This window comes from Manis pentadactyla, chromosome 9 (genome assembly GCF_030020395.1).
Source record: "Manis pentadactyla isolate mManPen7 chromosome 9, mManPen7.hap1, whole genome shotgun sequence".
In the NCBI taxonomy this organism is placed as follows: Eukaryota; Metazoa; Chordata; class Mammalia; order Pholidota; family Manidae; genus Manis; species Manis pentadactyla.
In genome coordinates this window covers 101142693-101159083 of record NC_080027.1, presented here as the reverse complement: position 1 = coordinate 101159083, position 16391 = coordinate 101142693, and the positions used below count along the sequence as shown (strand labels likewise).

Genomic DNA, 16391 nt, shown 5'->3' with positions numbered 1-16391 from the left:
CACTAAGCCATCAGTAAAGTACAGGCTACTAATGAGGGACCCAGAGCAATCAGCTGGATTCACCATACTCAGAACTAGCCTGTCTGATACAGTAGCTGGGAGCCAGATGTGGCTATTTAAATTAAAATTTTAATTAATTAAAATTAATTTTCATCTCATTTTCTCTTTTTATTAGCCACATTTTGGCTACTCAATAGTCACAAAAAGCTAGTGGCTACTGTATTGATTGGATAGCACAGATTACTAAATATTTCCATCATTTCAGAACATTCTTTTAGACAGCACTGCTCTGGAGTAAGGAAGCTCTTTTAGAATGTTCTTTTAATTACCCCAAGAAGATTATGAACACTTGCTGAGAGTCCTATGAGCGCACCTTACTACATGTAGGCCTGGTTCCATTCAATTAGACTGAAGCCAAAGGGAGAGGAAAACCACATGATGTCGATTCCCCCTGCAGGATCTTTTGTGAAGTCTCAAGCTGAATATGCAAGAAAACCCTACAGAACTCAGGGGCCTATAAAAGAAGGATGACTCATCTCCTAAGATTCATTTTAAAGATGAAGATGAAGTTCAAAATAACAGATTTGAGAATGAAAGCGGAAAGTGAAAGGCTGCTTGGTTTTAATGGTGATGGGAACATTGGAATTTATCACTTATTTGAACAGGTGACACTCATGTTGTCCTTGCAAGTCACTCAACCCTATGTTTCCACTTGATAACAGTCCTAGTAAGCACCAGAGCATTTCATTCCTAAATTTGCATTTGAGTTAAAAGAAGGATCTTGTTAATCTAAAACCTAATTTGGATTCCACAAGAAAGAAAACATTCTCATGTCAGAATAGGAAGCACTATTATAATAGAATATGATTACATATTTAGGGAAAAATAACAGAAGAATGTAAGAGAAAAAACCAAGATAGCTCTGGAATTTGGTGCCAAGGTTCACATATACTGTCTTTAGTAAAACAGCAATAGAGGCATTCCAGAGGATCAGGAAAGAGATATAATGAATGTTACAACCCATAGAATTTTCATGGTGCTCATATAACAAGACCGAAATCTGCACACTCTATTGTTTCAACTGTGAGAAAACAGGTGTTGAGACCTACTCAGCACACTGAAAAACAGGCTTTGGTCTGCTGCTTGTGGCATAGAGATATTACCCAAATGATCTGTATCTAGAGCCATTTTTCTCTTAAATCAATGGACTGTATAAATCTTAGTCACTCAGAAGGCAAATTGTGTCCATGGAACAATTGGAGAAGAGCACAAGAATTTGAAATTTCACTTCCCAAGGCTACAAGCTTGCCTTTCTATTTAAACACTAGACTTACATAGAGAGTTGAATGAAGGAACAATTGGACCAACTCTTGTTTTCTTAAATATCAAAAACTAGTTATACTGCATAAAAAAAAGAATGTTGAGTTGTTTTCCTTTCAACAGGGAAATAAGACAGATTGAAATCCTGAAGTCATAAGGAAAAGTTGGCATTTTCTTCTGGAATACTGGACTTTTAGGTTCAGAAACCAACTAGTTTATGGTTGAAAGATCAAGCTTTCAGAAATCAGGAAATTCCAAAGTAAGCCTACAGCAGTGCTTGCTTGGATACATTACACATGGTACATATTTTACAGCCCATGTTTAACAAATAGCTGAGAGATGGAAAAAAAAGTTCCATAACACAGCAGAATAAATTTCTATAGCAGAAAGAATTTTGAGATGTTCTGAATGCTACTCTGAGACTTAATATTCCATTAATCTAATTTTAGCAGTTTGTTTTCCTTTTAAAATTTTTTTAGAAAAGTCATCCCAGTAGAAAAAAATACATGTGTAAAATACTATGTATACCACCACCCTATAAATCTGAGAGGCACTGCTTTCCCCTCTTTTGGCAACTCTCTAAAAATCTCATGACACAAATGCTCATTTCCCCTAACTACAGACCTTAATTTTCTATCTTTGGAACTTAAAAATACTTACATAATTGTCTTCAAATATGGCTTAACTTCTCTTCCTTGATGGAAACAGCACTCCTGCCAACTTTAAAATTTATAGCTACAACCATATTTTTTTAATTTTTAAAAAGCACAAGAAATACCACAACCTCTCAAAGTGATTTTGAAATGAACATTTCTTCATCTTCATAATTATCCCATGTCACACTGAAATGTACTCCAACTCAGGATACAAATGGAAGGAACATTTACCTCTGAGTCTCTGTGCAAAATATTACATTTGGAGATAATAATAGCAACTAAAAAGCACTGTAGTGGCAATTATACTCCAGTTATTATAAATTTCATAACAAAGTGAACCAGTATATCTGGTAATCAAATTCCTCTGTGTGTCTGTATGAGTGTGTATGTATGGCACTTTCTCACTTTTACAGACTACACAACAGTTTTCAAAAACACTTCCACATTAACTTCATTAATCTGATCTTCTGACAACCCTGAAAGGTATGTAAGACAAATCATTTATCATTTCATTTGGTAGAGCAGAAAAATGGAGATACAGAAGAGCTAAGGGACTTCCTAAACCCAAACCTCACCAGTAGCAAATCCTGAGAAAATAACCCAGTCTGCTGCCTTGCAGACCAGCCCTTTAAAAGAAAGTTAGATACGCAGTTTATATTAGATGAAAAAATGTGCAGAATTGCTGGGTTTCTAAAGCAGTTTGAACAATGCTTCTTTTTTCTCCCCTAACGTCTAGAGGTTCATAGTACATCTCACTGCTGGAAAAATGGGGGCAGTCACCTAGATTACAGAGAGACCACACCTCAGGGCTGAGCCTGAAGGTATCTACATTTGCAAAATCACATGCCTTTGAAAATCTAGTTGATAGAATGCTGTGGCCCAAAAGCTTCTGAGGTAGAAACTATTGAAGTTCACTGGGGAAAATTAATTCTTGCCACTTATCTTTAAAAATAAATGAAAGGGTAATCTGGGAGAAAAAATGTTTCAAGAATATAGGGGTGAAATTTAAATGGCAGCACTGGTTACAAAACATGTTCAAACCTTGCTTGAATCTTTCCAAACCGATATGATTTTTCCTGCGTTTTGTCCTTGAGTTGAGATACCACAACAGGGTAGGGTTGCAACATCCTTTACACACTTTTAAGTTATGGTGTCAGGTTTACATCTATGCCTGCTACATTTTTATAAAAAGCGAACTGGCATTTGTAACCAATAAAAATCAACATTAAAGGCAGCATTCCTGTTATTTCAAACGATTCAAGGATTTGTTTTTCTTTTAATTCCTCAAAGGAGCAAGTGAAGTAAATGGAGAATGTGTCGGTTTAAATTTTTACATGTGTTCCTCCATATTTTTCAATCATTAAGCAAGCTCCTAAAAGACAAAAACAATTCTTTTTTCTTTTTCTTTATTTTTTCCCCCTAGCAACTAGAGTAGAGCTTGGCACAGGCCACATGGAGTTCAATGACTGTGCTGGAAACCAAACAGAAATTCCCAGGTCCTCCTTTCCAGGCCTAGAGATGGAAGGCGTATCAGAGTCTAGGCTCCTCCCCTCTTGATTTTCTAGGACATGAGTGGTGCAGATGGTGAGGGCCATGCGGGTGAGAAGAGAAGCAGCAGGTCTGTGTGAAATGCCTGTGAAGAAAATACCTCTCTAGAATCTGAGATGGGCAGTGTGGCTAAAAAGACAACTGACCAAAGGAACATATTCATCACTGCATTGTAACAACTTTACACATAGGTCACAGACAGAAAATAGTTGAGAAAAACTAATTTACCACACTATAGTAATAAAACTGGATGCAAAATACATGCACCCCATTGGTTAAGGCATCACAGCTACAGCCAACGTCAGAGTCAATTTTCTGCTGCATAATTGGGCCTTTCCTCCCTAAAACAAGCCAGTGCTTAGTTTAGATCACATGATCGCATATCTGTTTCCTCAAAGTCACTGTAAATAAACTAGTTAGTTTTACTTTTTTTGTGTTTGATTTATTTGTCCCTGTTCTTGAATACATCGTTCAAGAAATAGTACATAGGTCCCTTTATGTATTATATAGAATAATTTTATATACAGTTGATCCTTGAACAATGTGGGGGTTAAGGGTACCAACCCCCCACACAGTTGAAAATCTGTATATAACTTTTGATTCCTCAAAAACTTAACTAATAATAACCTACTGTTAGTCAGAGAACTAACTCATAAACAGTCAATTAACACATATTTTGTATGCTATTTAATATTATATACTGTATTCTTACAATAAAGTAAGCTAGAGGAAATATATTTTCAAATTGTCACAAATCTCTGAAAATTTTTCCAATATGTTTATTGGAAAAATTGACAAAGATCTGTGTATAAGTGGACCTGTGTAGATCAAATCTATGCTGTTCTAGGGTCAACCGTACTTTAGTTGGAACCACTACATGCCACAAATATATCTTAGAGTAAGAATCAAAATTCCTTAAAAGCTAACAAAAACTGGTTCCACTAAAGTACAGGAAAAAAAATGGTGAGTTCAGGGTCTTGAAAACATTACATGATGAATAACTAAGCATAAGGTCTATATGACAACATTTGTGAATATAGCAATAGAACATTAGAATATAACAGAATACACGTATGATAGAATAGCAATACATGGACAAGCTTCTGTCAAATATATACACTTTATAGAAAAGAGCATGTTCATCCAAAACATTATATTTAAGCTCACAAAGGACAGTTTTTTTAAAAAATTGGCTTCTATATTCTGATTTAAGGATGTTGAACTAGTTTATATCCTGTGAATTGCACTTGCTATCTCAAATTTATGTGACAAATTGTTGCCAAACATATTTTAAATGTTCATGTGTTACTGCTTATCTATGGGAGTTCAAGTAAAAAATGCAGATCATCCAAAAACAATGAGTATTTGAGACACACATGACTTCACATGCTGGACAATAAAGGAGCCAACTGTTTATCAAGAGAACACAGCCCCATGGCCATGAAGTTCAGACCTCCTAAGTGGTCAACTCATTGTTAATCCTGACACAGGATGTACCATCAAAAGGTGGTGGGGTTGCAGTTGAAATTCATAATGTGCATTTTAGACAAACCAGCAGGAGGAATGCATGTGACAATCAAGTGTTTCACGTACTTTGCAAAGCCAATGAAATCTTCGTGGTTGGTGTTGATGTAGGAAACTTGGATGTCTATCAATAGAAGTACCTATAGTCAAACAGAAACACTTCAGTGAAAATCCATCTTAAATATTCTCAACAGTAAACTCTGTAATCGCCTACAAATTATTTATCTTCATTTAATTGTAAGAAGGATGCTTCAATTAGAATGAAAAATTGCATTAATTTTTTCATTAGACTTTCATAATTTTTACTTGCAATTTAGATATTAAAAGCCTATGTGAAAAGTCTGAGACCCACATGAAGACAATTGCATTGTACTTTAGAGGCATGTACTCTTTGTCAATTCAACACAGAACCTATAATTATTCTATTCCTCTAATATGTAGGCATAATGTTCAAAAGAAGTCACACGTGTAGAGCACATGTAGCAAGAAGCCCAGTGAGGGGCTACTCAGAGCCTGCTCCTGTGAACACCATATATTTGCCACAAAATAGCAATATCATCTCTTGTTTTCCTCTCCTCTTCTATTACTAAGGCTCCTGTACACAAGCAGAAGCATCTCATCAACCAACTCAAAAAGACAATATACAAATAAACAGAAAGCCTCTTTGAGATCAATGGGCTTCATCACCAAAGAAAAACTTCAGTCAGGTCTCTAAGATGCCCTCCTCCATGGAACCTTCCTTGCCCATTCTATCTAAATTAGCACTCTTAACTTCTTATTCTGTTACTCTGCCGCTGTGGCACTAGCTGACACAGTAAGTTTTTACATATTCAGTGTACACAGCACCTTACACTGCATCCACTGCTCTTTCTACCTGCAGTGCCTAGAACATCATATGCACTTAATCATGATTTATCAGGGAGGGCACTGAATGCATGTTCCAATAAACATGAAAATGTTCTAATCAAAAGATACTTATAAACTCCATGTCTGAGACTGGGAAGGTTCCTCTGTAGAAAATGTTCTTCAATGGGAGATAAAGAGACTTAGAACAAGAGGGAAGAGCAGCAACCAGAATCCAGAAGAGTTTTACTCAAAACTGAGTTCTCCTTCCTAAGTTTCCTCTCTTGTTCTCCCAGCTGTAACCCTTGTCTTTCTAGACTTTTTGATGGGGAAAAATACTTAAGAATCCCTGCTTCTATACCTCCAGTGCTCTAAGCTTTGCCTCTGCTGAGTGACTTTGTGATGACCGCAGTGTTTCCGCACTGCCTCCTTCTTAGAAGGTGACTCCTGAGTGCACCAGAGCATTCAGGGCAACAGTTCCCTGACACAGTCTCTGTAATGCTCCCCAGTGGGGGCTTCCTCAAGAATGCCTTCCATGACCCTCACCCCACACCCTCACCCAAGACCAGGCTGAATCATAGTCCATATATCATAATTATATTTTATATATATTATACCCTACACTTCTTATTTGCAGTGTTTACCACAAATTTAATTATTTGTACATACTTCGATGTTTTACTTTTTTGCAAGACTGTAAGCTCCATGAAAGCAGAGATTATGTTTGACTCATTCACCATTTTATCCCCAGAACCTAGCCTGATGAATATAGTGAGTGGCCAATAAATACTTGTGGCTGTAAATTTTATAACTATCTACCAGCTTCGAAGAACAGTTTGCTTTAAAAGGAGCAATTCTTTCCCTCATAGTTAGTAAATAGCCACTTACTATTGTTTCCAACTCACTATCCAATGCTATGGGCTCTGAGGCTTTGCTCTCTGGCTAGTCCTAGTTGGTCATCAAACCAAATCTTGCTTTAAGTCTCAAGGGGAACTTTCCAAAAGGAGTAAATGGATCACCCCAAACCCATCCCACTACCAAATATAAAGCAAAGGCACAGGTGTATTGTGTCAACAATACCATACTTGCATGAAGAAGTTTAATATAATCAGATACAGTTTTGTTTCTTCTCTAATAAAGAAAACTAAAGAGTTAAAAGAAGTGATCATTGTTAGATTATCTGTGGTATTGCTCTATTCTCTGCACAATAAAGCCAGATTCTGTTAAATGTTACACTCCCAAGGCTATTTGGCCAGGAGTTTGTATCAATAAACCATAACACGCAAGCACAAATAAATTATTGCTACCATAAAGAGCAAATTATCTACATAATTCTCACCACTGCTAAAGGTTGTCATGAATATCTTGGGCATTCACACACATTAACTTGGACCGCAGTAAAGGAAAAAAGTAGAAAAAAAAAATTCCTGGAAACTGGGAGTCTGTGTTCATCCTAGGAAAAGAGCCAGGTCACATGTGGGGGACGACAAGGAAAATCATACATTTTTTTTCTTATTTCTTTACTTTCTCAGGGTTTCTCACTGCCTTTTTCACCCAGAAATTGAACATTTAGTTGAAGAACAGTAAAGCCACCTCTGATAGCAGTAATCACCCACAAACTCAACCACTTTAACATCCAATTACCTACATAGAAGTACCTGGTATAATAGCAGGTGTATGCAGATATTCAAAAAACTTTTGTTTTAGTAAAAAGTTCACAGATTTATAGCTTTCCATAATTTCTTTTTTGAAGAACCTCCCCCATCCCTGAACAGAGCTTCCAGAACAGAGTTTAGTAATAATACCATTTCAAAAAAACTGAAGAACATCTCAAAACAGTTCTGGTACACAGGCCTGAGGAAACGGTCCCTCTCTGACTACTACATCAAAAGCACCACACAGCCCACGACAGCACAGACCTCCGAACACAAACATGAAATCTATGCAAACTGGCATGATCACATGACCAAAACACGCATGCCTACTGTGCCACACAAGCCCATGGTAGAGATGGCAAGCAGCAGGCTCTGCAGGCAATTGATTAACTATCATACTCGGCCACCAGAGATGGTCATGTAGAAGGCAGATACTCCCATCCCTTACCTCCCACTTGGGGAATCAATTAATCACTACATTAGAAGATGATTTCCTTTGAGGTAAAACAAAGGCAATTCTTTCTCACACCTACTCTGTGTCATAGCTCTCAAGGAACAACAACAAAAAACAACTAACATTAATGAAGAACTAAAAGCTGTATTTGTATTACTCATTTCTTCCTCACACAATGCTTTCGACTTAGCTACCATTCTTACCCCACTTTAAGGGGAGGAAATTGAGGTATAAAAATGTCCAGTACTTGTTCACTTACATAGAATGTACATGGAAGAACTTGGGTGCAAATTCAGGCAGTCTGACCCCAGAGCCCACAATCTAATGATGATGCCTAATTTGAGTGTGTTACTTTAGTAAAACAAAAACTGAGAAACATGAAACATGAATAAGCTAACCATCAATTTAGATATGAACACAAAGATAATTAAGGTAATTGTACCACTTTACTTTTCCTCGTTGTTTTTACATAGGATCCTCAAAAGTTAAGTAAGACATATTATCATTTGAATTTTATAGAATAAAGACACTAAATTAAAACTGTCATCTGATTTACTTAAGGTTAGGAGTATATTTGATACTAGAACATGTTTTTTTTCATCCAGTGGCAGCCATGACAGATGTGTGTGGGGACTTCTGGCCTTTGAGTTATATCTGGCCCTAGGCTTGATTTCACTGGCTCATGAGTAAACATTGATTTGATTATCTCCACTAAGTCACAAAGTCTATTTTCTCCATCTTTAGTTATAGCTATCCAAGATTGTGGAAGGTAGGAAACAAGCAAAAACTATGAATAATGGCTAATTAACTTTCAAAGACAAGGATAAAAAGTAGTAGCAAGGAACCCCACAGCTCAGGCAGACAGCAGGTTGTTACTGGAGTTACTCACAAATGCCCCAGCTTGCAGGCCCTCCATTCTTCTCTCTTCACCTTCTTCCACCCACCCAAACCCTGCATACACCGTCTGTTGCACATTGCATGTGTCTCTCTCCCTGTGGTTTGTCTCTCACTTTCTCTTTTATTTGGCCTTCTTCCTTTTCCCCAGTTCTCTCTCCTCCATCCCAACTCACCTGAGAAACACAAAGTCTGGGGTTTCTAACTTAGAGTGGGCTTCAGAGATTGTATAGACCATAGACGAAATCCTAGTGTTGCACATAAGAAAACAAGTCCTGAGAAATGATCTGCACAAGAGCATGCTGTTACCTTGTGCAGAACACACGGTCTGAGTCGCATCCTTGCTGTGCTGTCACCCTCTCAGTTGTGGCCTGGAACTGAAGAGCATCTGAAAACCTATGTGTTTCCCATTCTTTCTTATGTCTTATTAATAATAAGAAAAAATATCCACCTAAATTTAAGAAGGTTTTTTTTTATGTAGTCTTTAATTTTTTTAAATAAATTATCTTCACTTGCAAATAACCTTTCCAATTCACCAAACTAGGTACGATTACAAGACAATTTCAAGGTCATTCCTTACAAATCATAAACATTTACAAAATATGTAAATGTTTAAATGTTTAAAAGAGCTGTTCTTAAACTTTTTTCGCTAATCATAGATTCCATGAACAAGCTTATGAATAGCTTTGTCTATTCTCCTCAGGAAAAAAAAAACACTGAACACTTTAAATAACATTTTAGGAATTTATGAATATCCTGGAGCCCATATGTAGGCCCATTAAAAGTTAAGAACCTCTGTCTTAAAGAAAAAATGTGGTATGTTCTGGATTAGTGATTTTTAAAGAGGGGTATGTACATGCTAGGGGTGCACATGGTGATCCATGGCATGTGGAGGAAAACAAATAATGGAGTCCTACTACTGCTTTTTAAATTCCATCCTCCTAAAGTCTTAATATTTAATATTTTTAACATACACAAGGTATTAGCATAGCAACACACATATAAAATCTGTAAGTAAGTAAAAATAAACATATGTGGTTGTGTTCCCAGCTACTTTTCCCATTCAGGGCCACACTGAGTCTTGGAAACTGCCCGACAGCCTTGGGGAGACCTTCGCTTCCCACAGGACCCTGCCCACAGGGAGGAGGGGGCCGGGGGACCTCTCCTCACCTGGTCCTTTGTCTTCCCCTCTCGCTCGCGAATGTGGTTAGCAACAATCCTCTCTGTTTCCTCACAGAGTCTGGGGAAGTTGGCCAGCTGTCAAGAAAAAGAGATCGGAATGTTAACTTCAAAAAGTTATATCACAAAAAAAGCAGCAGAGATAAATCATGTTATCTTACAAAAGATAACGCTTTATAATTCTGGAAGCAAAAGTGAAATATCCTTAAGAGGTATGGCAGAGTGACAGAAGAGGCTCCACAAACTATACTCAGAAGTAACTACATTATCTGAAAGGAAACATGTAAAAACCAGGAGATACATTTCCTTCGAAGAAATCAGAAGCCCAGATACCATCTAAGCACTATGCTCTACAGAGTTGGCACTTGATTAAGTTCAAAGATGAAAAAGATAGAAATGAGAATGAAAAAGAGGATAATTACTAACATTTATAGAGTGCTTACCATGTTTCAGGCTATGCACTAAACACCTCAAGAATTGCCTTATTAAAAGTTCATAACAATCATAAAGACAGATCCTCTTATTGACTCCATTTTATAGAGGAGGAGAGAGGAGCACAGAGAGGTTAAGTAACCTGCCCAAGCCTAAACAGCTCAAAATCGATGGGTCCAGGATTCCAACCCAAGCCCTGGGACTCCAGAGCCCATGGTCCTGCCATGGCTCAGGAAAAGAAAACACACTAAAATGCACTTTGAGGATGATTCATTCCATGAAACACAGAGATAATTTTTTGTTTAATTCTCCCCTAACAGATGTGTTTGTTTGTGTGTACATATTTTTTAGCAAAACTGTAGGAATCACTCATTCCATCATTAAGGAGGTAATTGTCCAAAATAGAGCTTGCAAAGTAAATGAATGAATGAAGTAGTTTTCTATGTAAGGAAGATAAAGAACTGGGTGCTATCTGGATGTTTAAGAAGCGGGTCTAGAAGGAGGTCTTAGTCAGGTAAAGTTGTGTGAGGATGGCTGTGGGGAAAATGGAGCCTGTCAGATACAGGAACATGTGTGAGACACTAGGGGACAGGGATGATGAGTGGTGACAGAAGTAAAGAAAATTCAGAGTGAGGAGGATGGCCTTGAGGCAATGCTAGAAAGGAAACTGGGCCAGGTCAGGCAGACCCTTACAGACCTGTAGGAATTTTGACTACTGAAGCATTTCAGATGGGATATGATGGTAGCTTGGAACTGGGATGGCAGCAATAGAAAGGGAGAAAAGTGGGCAAATTCATGGCTTTTGAAAGGTAAAAGGTGAATTCCAATTATAAAAAGCACTTGCAAATTAATAAGAAAAACATTAATAGCATATTAAAATAGGCAAAAAACGATTTAATTAAAAGGAAATGTCATGGTCAATAAGCAGAAAAAAATATTAAGTTGCACAAATGATCAAAGTGTTTCAAAGAAAGATAATGACATGTTGTCAAATTGCTGTAATGGTTTTATAAGACTTAATGCAGAGGAAGATATACTGAGACAGAGCTTAAACTTGCTAGAGGGGTGTCAGTGAGAAAAATCTTTCTGGAAAGCAATTTGGCAATAGTAAAAAATATTATAAACATATATATATATATATGTCTGTCAACCTAATTACTTCACGGGATTCTGAGCTAAAATCAGGACATTCATCACAGCAGTACTTATAATAGCAACAGCACAACAAATAAAACTCCATAAACCACCTACGTATTAATGATATTAAATAAATAAAGGTAGGAAAAAAATCCATTAATGGGATGTAATTAGCCATTCCAAATAATATCTAATTTTTAATATCTAATTTCTAAATAATATCAAATAACATGTCAAGGTTATATCTAAGTGAAGAAAATCAGGCTACTAAATACATAATGCGATTATAAGCACACACACACACATAGTTACAGCCCACCATATTCCACAGATATCCTTCAGGGATATAGCCTAAGGCCTTACAAATTTCAAAATTCTTGAGTAATACTGTGCATATAATATTTCCCCTAATTTGTAAGCAGTTAGAACTAAGTCTCCTTGAGATATGGCAGTTCCGTGGTCACCGGGCACACTAACTTCATAGTATACATAATGCACATTAGTGTCTTAGCAAGACAACAAATGGCATTAACTCATAGAACCATCATGATTACAAATCACATATAATGTTAAATCTCCTAATGCTGTAGGTCCACTGTCTATGCACAGAAAAAGATCAACAGAAATACTACAAATGTTAATGTCAATAACCTCTTTGAATGGTGGGATTATACATAATTCTAATTTTTCCTATGTACTTCCCCACATTTTCTAAATTTTTCTACAGTGAACACAGAGTGCTTTAATTGCACCATAAAAGTTTAGAAACCTGGCTGCCTGGGTCACCTCAAAAACCCCAGCCCAATGAATACTGAGACAAATGCTTGTTTGGGGGCTTATTTCGTGAATAACTGTAAGATACAAATGGAGTTTCCATAAGTCTTAGAAATACTTTTCAGGGAAAGTTCTACCATCCTGAAAGCCCTTTCGTACTTTGAGAATACTGCAAGTTATTTTTGGGGAGTCCTAAAAGAAGTCTCTAAATAGAGAAGATACTAAGGATAGCTGATCAATATCAGCCCTTCTTCCTGTATACTGCAAACCTCAGTGGTATATCTGGCACTAGCCACTAGTCTGCCCAAGGCCACCAGAGCAACTGTTCCTCCTCTGCAACTCAACCTATCAGTGCATACTTGCTTTGTGATGACAGCCCCACTAACACAGAATCAGGCTTCTGGAGAGAAGTGGCAGCACAGGCAGCAGTGGTCTGCTGAGGAGCAGGGGGCTGCCTGTAACAGCATTTAGAAAAAGGATTACAGCAGAAGGTTATTTTTAAACACCAAAGAGTGGCAATATAAATATTTATTCAGAAACTGAAACACTTGATAGCTGAGGGACCCCAGGCTAGTATGCAGCCATCATTAAGTCAGGGAAAGGCCAAAATGACAAGCAATCCCATGAAAGAGAAACATCTACGAACCCTCCAGTCTACTGGCCTTGCTTGGCAAGAAGACTGATTGTGTGTGTGTGTGTGTGTGTGTGTGTGTGTGTGTGTGTGTCCTGATCTTTCCAAACTTACTATCCATGGACTTAATTTTGCCAGAAAGGGAATGTACCAGAACCATAATTCTGTACCTATGAGTGAGACAACTAGAAATAAATAAGCCTAAATCCTAAGTAGAAAAAGGAAAAGAAAACACACTAAAAAACTGCCCTCATGGAGTCAAAGGAGGAAAAATACTAAGGGAGACAAGGCAGTGCAAGATCAGGGTGTTCTGGAAAAGCCGTAGTGAGGCCAGTGTGATTTCTAGCTGGTGGATCTTGGAAAACTTGGAATGCAAAAATGAAAATGCTGGCTTTAACTGCTGACTCTCTAGTACTAATTCTTCTTATAATGCACATTGGAAGAAGGCTAAAAAACATCCCACTGACATTCAAAACGATTTCTGATTAGGCTTTCTGCCCCTTGTTTCTTTAGCTCATCAACTGGAGTCCCTGCTCACTTTATACTTAAAAGCTACTCAACTCTGATTGCTCAGATCAATCCTTGCCTTTCTTCTATATCTACTATTTAAGGTACAATCAGTGTCCTCAACTACTTAAATCATTATAATTTTCTATCTCTTTTGCTCTAGATGCTGAATTAAAAGCCTAAAATTGTAAGAATGTGTTAAGTTTGTCAGTCATCAAAATTGTAATCACATATGCCAAAATAATATTGACCTAGAAAACACCATCTTTAGACTTTTATTCCTCTATTAATTATTTAAATATTCTATAAGTTGATTTATACAGGATCCAGGAATTACAGCTTTACTATTAGTTATAAGAATTTTATATTCCTAAATTTATTCACATCAGTCATTCATTTAACACTCATCGAGCAACTGCCCATAGGCAGCTTATGCTCAGTTTGTCAAAGCACTTGATATCAAAAACCTCCTAGTCTTGAGCAGCAAGTTGACTGTTAAGACAAATTGTCATACTAGAGAGTACTATTTTAAAAGAAACAAGGAAAAACACAAAGAAATAAATGGCTAAACCTGCTCTGAGAAGGCCTCAGAAGATTTGATGTTGAGACAATGGCATGGGAGCTTCCAGGCAGAGATGAACATTGATTAAATGGCAAATTACTTCTAAACAACTTATTGTTAAAACAGCATTGAATATTTTTAAATAATGACAATTCAATGCAGAAACAATATAATTATATATGACTTTAGGAATTAAAACTAAATAATTCTTAGAGAAATTTTTAAATATGCATGTTCTGAAAAAAAGGAGTATCATGATTTTTTAAAATATAAAACATTTTAATAAAATTTAATAGATTAAGTGTTATTTAGTGTAGTGCTTAATTATTTTGGTGGAACCTCAATACAAAAATTTACTTTTAAGGCTGGACCACATTTTCCCCTAAGGGAAAAAAATCACTTGAAAGACATTTCTGTCCAGTAAGACAAAAATTATAGACTTATGCAATTTATTAACCATTGATTAATGAGATCATGAGAGCTCTGCTATTAGGTTTTTCCTGGAACAGGCACAAGACCAGGCAAAATTTCTATACCTTCAACAGTAACTAGTACATGCCTTAAGCAAAGACTCAGTTTATTAGGTAACCATCTGCTCATAGTTTTATGCCAAATATCACTGAGAAAATAAACTAAAACCAGAACAAAATTTCTTTTATGCACATGAATTGAGTTGATTGGTTTGGCTAACCTAAAGATATGGGTTCTGTTTTTATCAAAAAGCTATAAACCTTCCAATGTTGACCCTTCACTATAAAGTAAGAAGCAATAATGATTTTACTCTTCTTAAAAGCATATAGTAATTTATTCCATTTCCATGCATTAAAACCTACCAAAAACCCCCATTTATCCTTTATTTACATATAGCATAATATTGCATTTATTCAAGAGATGAAAAAATACTTATCTGGGCACAACACATTTATTAGGAAAAAGGAAAGACAGAAACATTCACATTCACAAAGGTGAACAAAGATGAGAAACAATTCTAGTAAAAAGAGATCAAGAAATTACACAAGGGTAAATGGCAAAATTTTTGTGTCACGTGTTCTTTAGGAGTGGCAGATGGGAAGTCTTGGAAGGCCTAAGTGAAGCTGGTAGAAGAGGGAAGGGAGCCAAGTCACATCCAGATGGCCCTATGTAAGGTGGTAAAAACAGAAGGTCTGAGTGAAAAGGCAGTGAGAAGAGACAAGAGCAGACACAGCCTCCGAACACACCCAAATAGGAGTTACAGTGGGATTAACACCACATCAAAACAACACCTAGTTGTTTAATAATCAGGTTTTCATCTCCTCTATTTTCAAGTTTATCTCTGGTAGACATACTAATGAGCAGTTCCAGAAAAAAATAAAACCAGAAGGTAAGGGTAGAAGTAAAGGTCAGGGTAAATTATAAATTAAGAATTCATTATAAACATCATAAACCCTTTAATGAATTATGATATTAAAAGGTGAGATTTCTAAAATATTATTCAGCCATGAAAGAGGAAATATTCTCAAAAGAAGTAACACAGAATTGAGTGCTGCAGGAAGAAAACATAATCAAATAAGAAGTGAGAAGAGGAAGAGAGGAGGTCCAGGAAGGCGGAGGGTCAAGTGCCATTGCCTGGAGCCCAGGGTCTTGGGGCAGGGCTGATGGTGCTCAGGGTTCAGAGACCCTCTATTGTAGCTTTGCTCCATTAACCTCTTATTTAAATATGATAATCATTTTTTTGCTCTTTAGGAAACGCACACACATACATCTGCTTTTCTGAGCTCCTGTAAAGCATGAGAAAAGCACTGTTATGACACCAGTTTGAATTAATTCCAGCCAAATGAAAAGATGTTCGTTATTTTATGTTATTTTTGTAAGTTTGCAATTTAGGCTTATCCACTGTATGTCAATTACATCTCAGTTAATAAAAGGGGGCTTAAAACAGGCAACAATAGGAACAACGAAGGTGAGACTCCTATTTCTTGAAAGCCAATAGTACCCAATAAAAGGTTGAAATTTTAATAATAAGCCTGTTTCGAAACCTGAGTATCACGGTCTATTATATGAGGCCACTACAATATGCAAAGTTTGGACAGCCAGCCCTTAGAGAAGGTGAAAAGCGATTCTTTTTGTACAGCGTAAAAACCAAAGCAGATCTACCCAGACCTAAAATAAAGTCCTTCTCAAGCACAATGCTTTGCAGATATTTTTCTTCATCCTACCAACTTTCATGGAAGGTAATCAAGTAGTTACTTCAGCCAACTGACCACCACCTGCCATCTCAGTGAGACATGATTCACTT

General features: G+C 36.8%; 1 protein-coding gene across 5 annotated transcripts in view; it reads right to left on the bottom strand.

The window, feature by feature from the left end:
* The window catches only part of DNM3 (dynamin 3), a 585714-nt gene that overhangs the window by 330958 nt on the left and 238365 nt on the right, over window positions 1-16391 (bottom strand). For all 5 annotated transcript variants that reach the window (XM_057507881.1, XM_036918454.2, XM_036918458.2 and 2 more), the window contains exons 11-12: window positions 10065-10151; window positions 5118-5188 (exon numbers count right to left, since the gene is read on the bottom strand). In XM_057507881.1, coding sequence (XP_057363864.1) covers window positions 5118-5188; window positions 10065-10151 — 158 coding nt within the window. The remainder of the gene's footprint in view (window positions 1-5117; window positions 5189-10064; window positions 10152-16391) is intronic.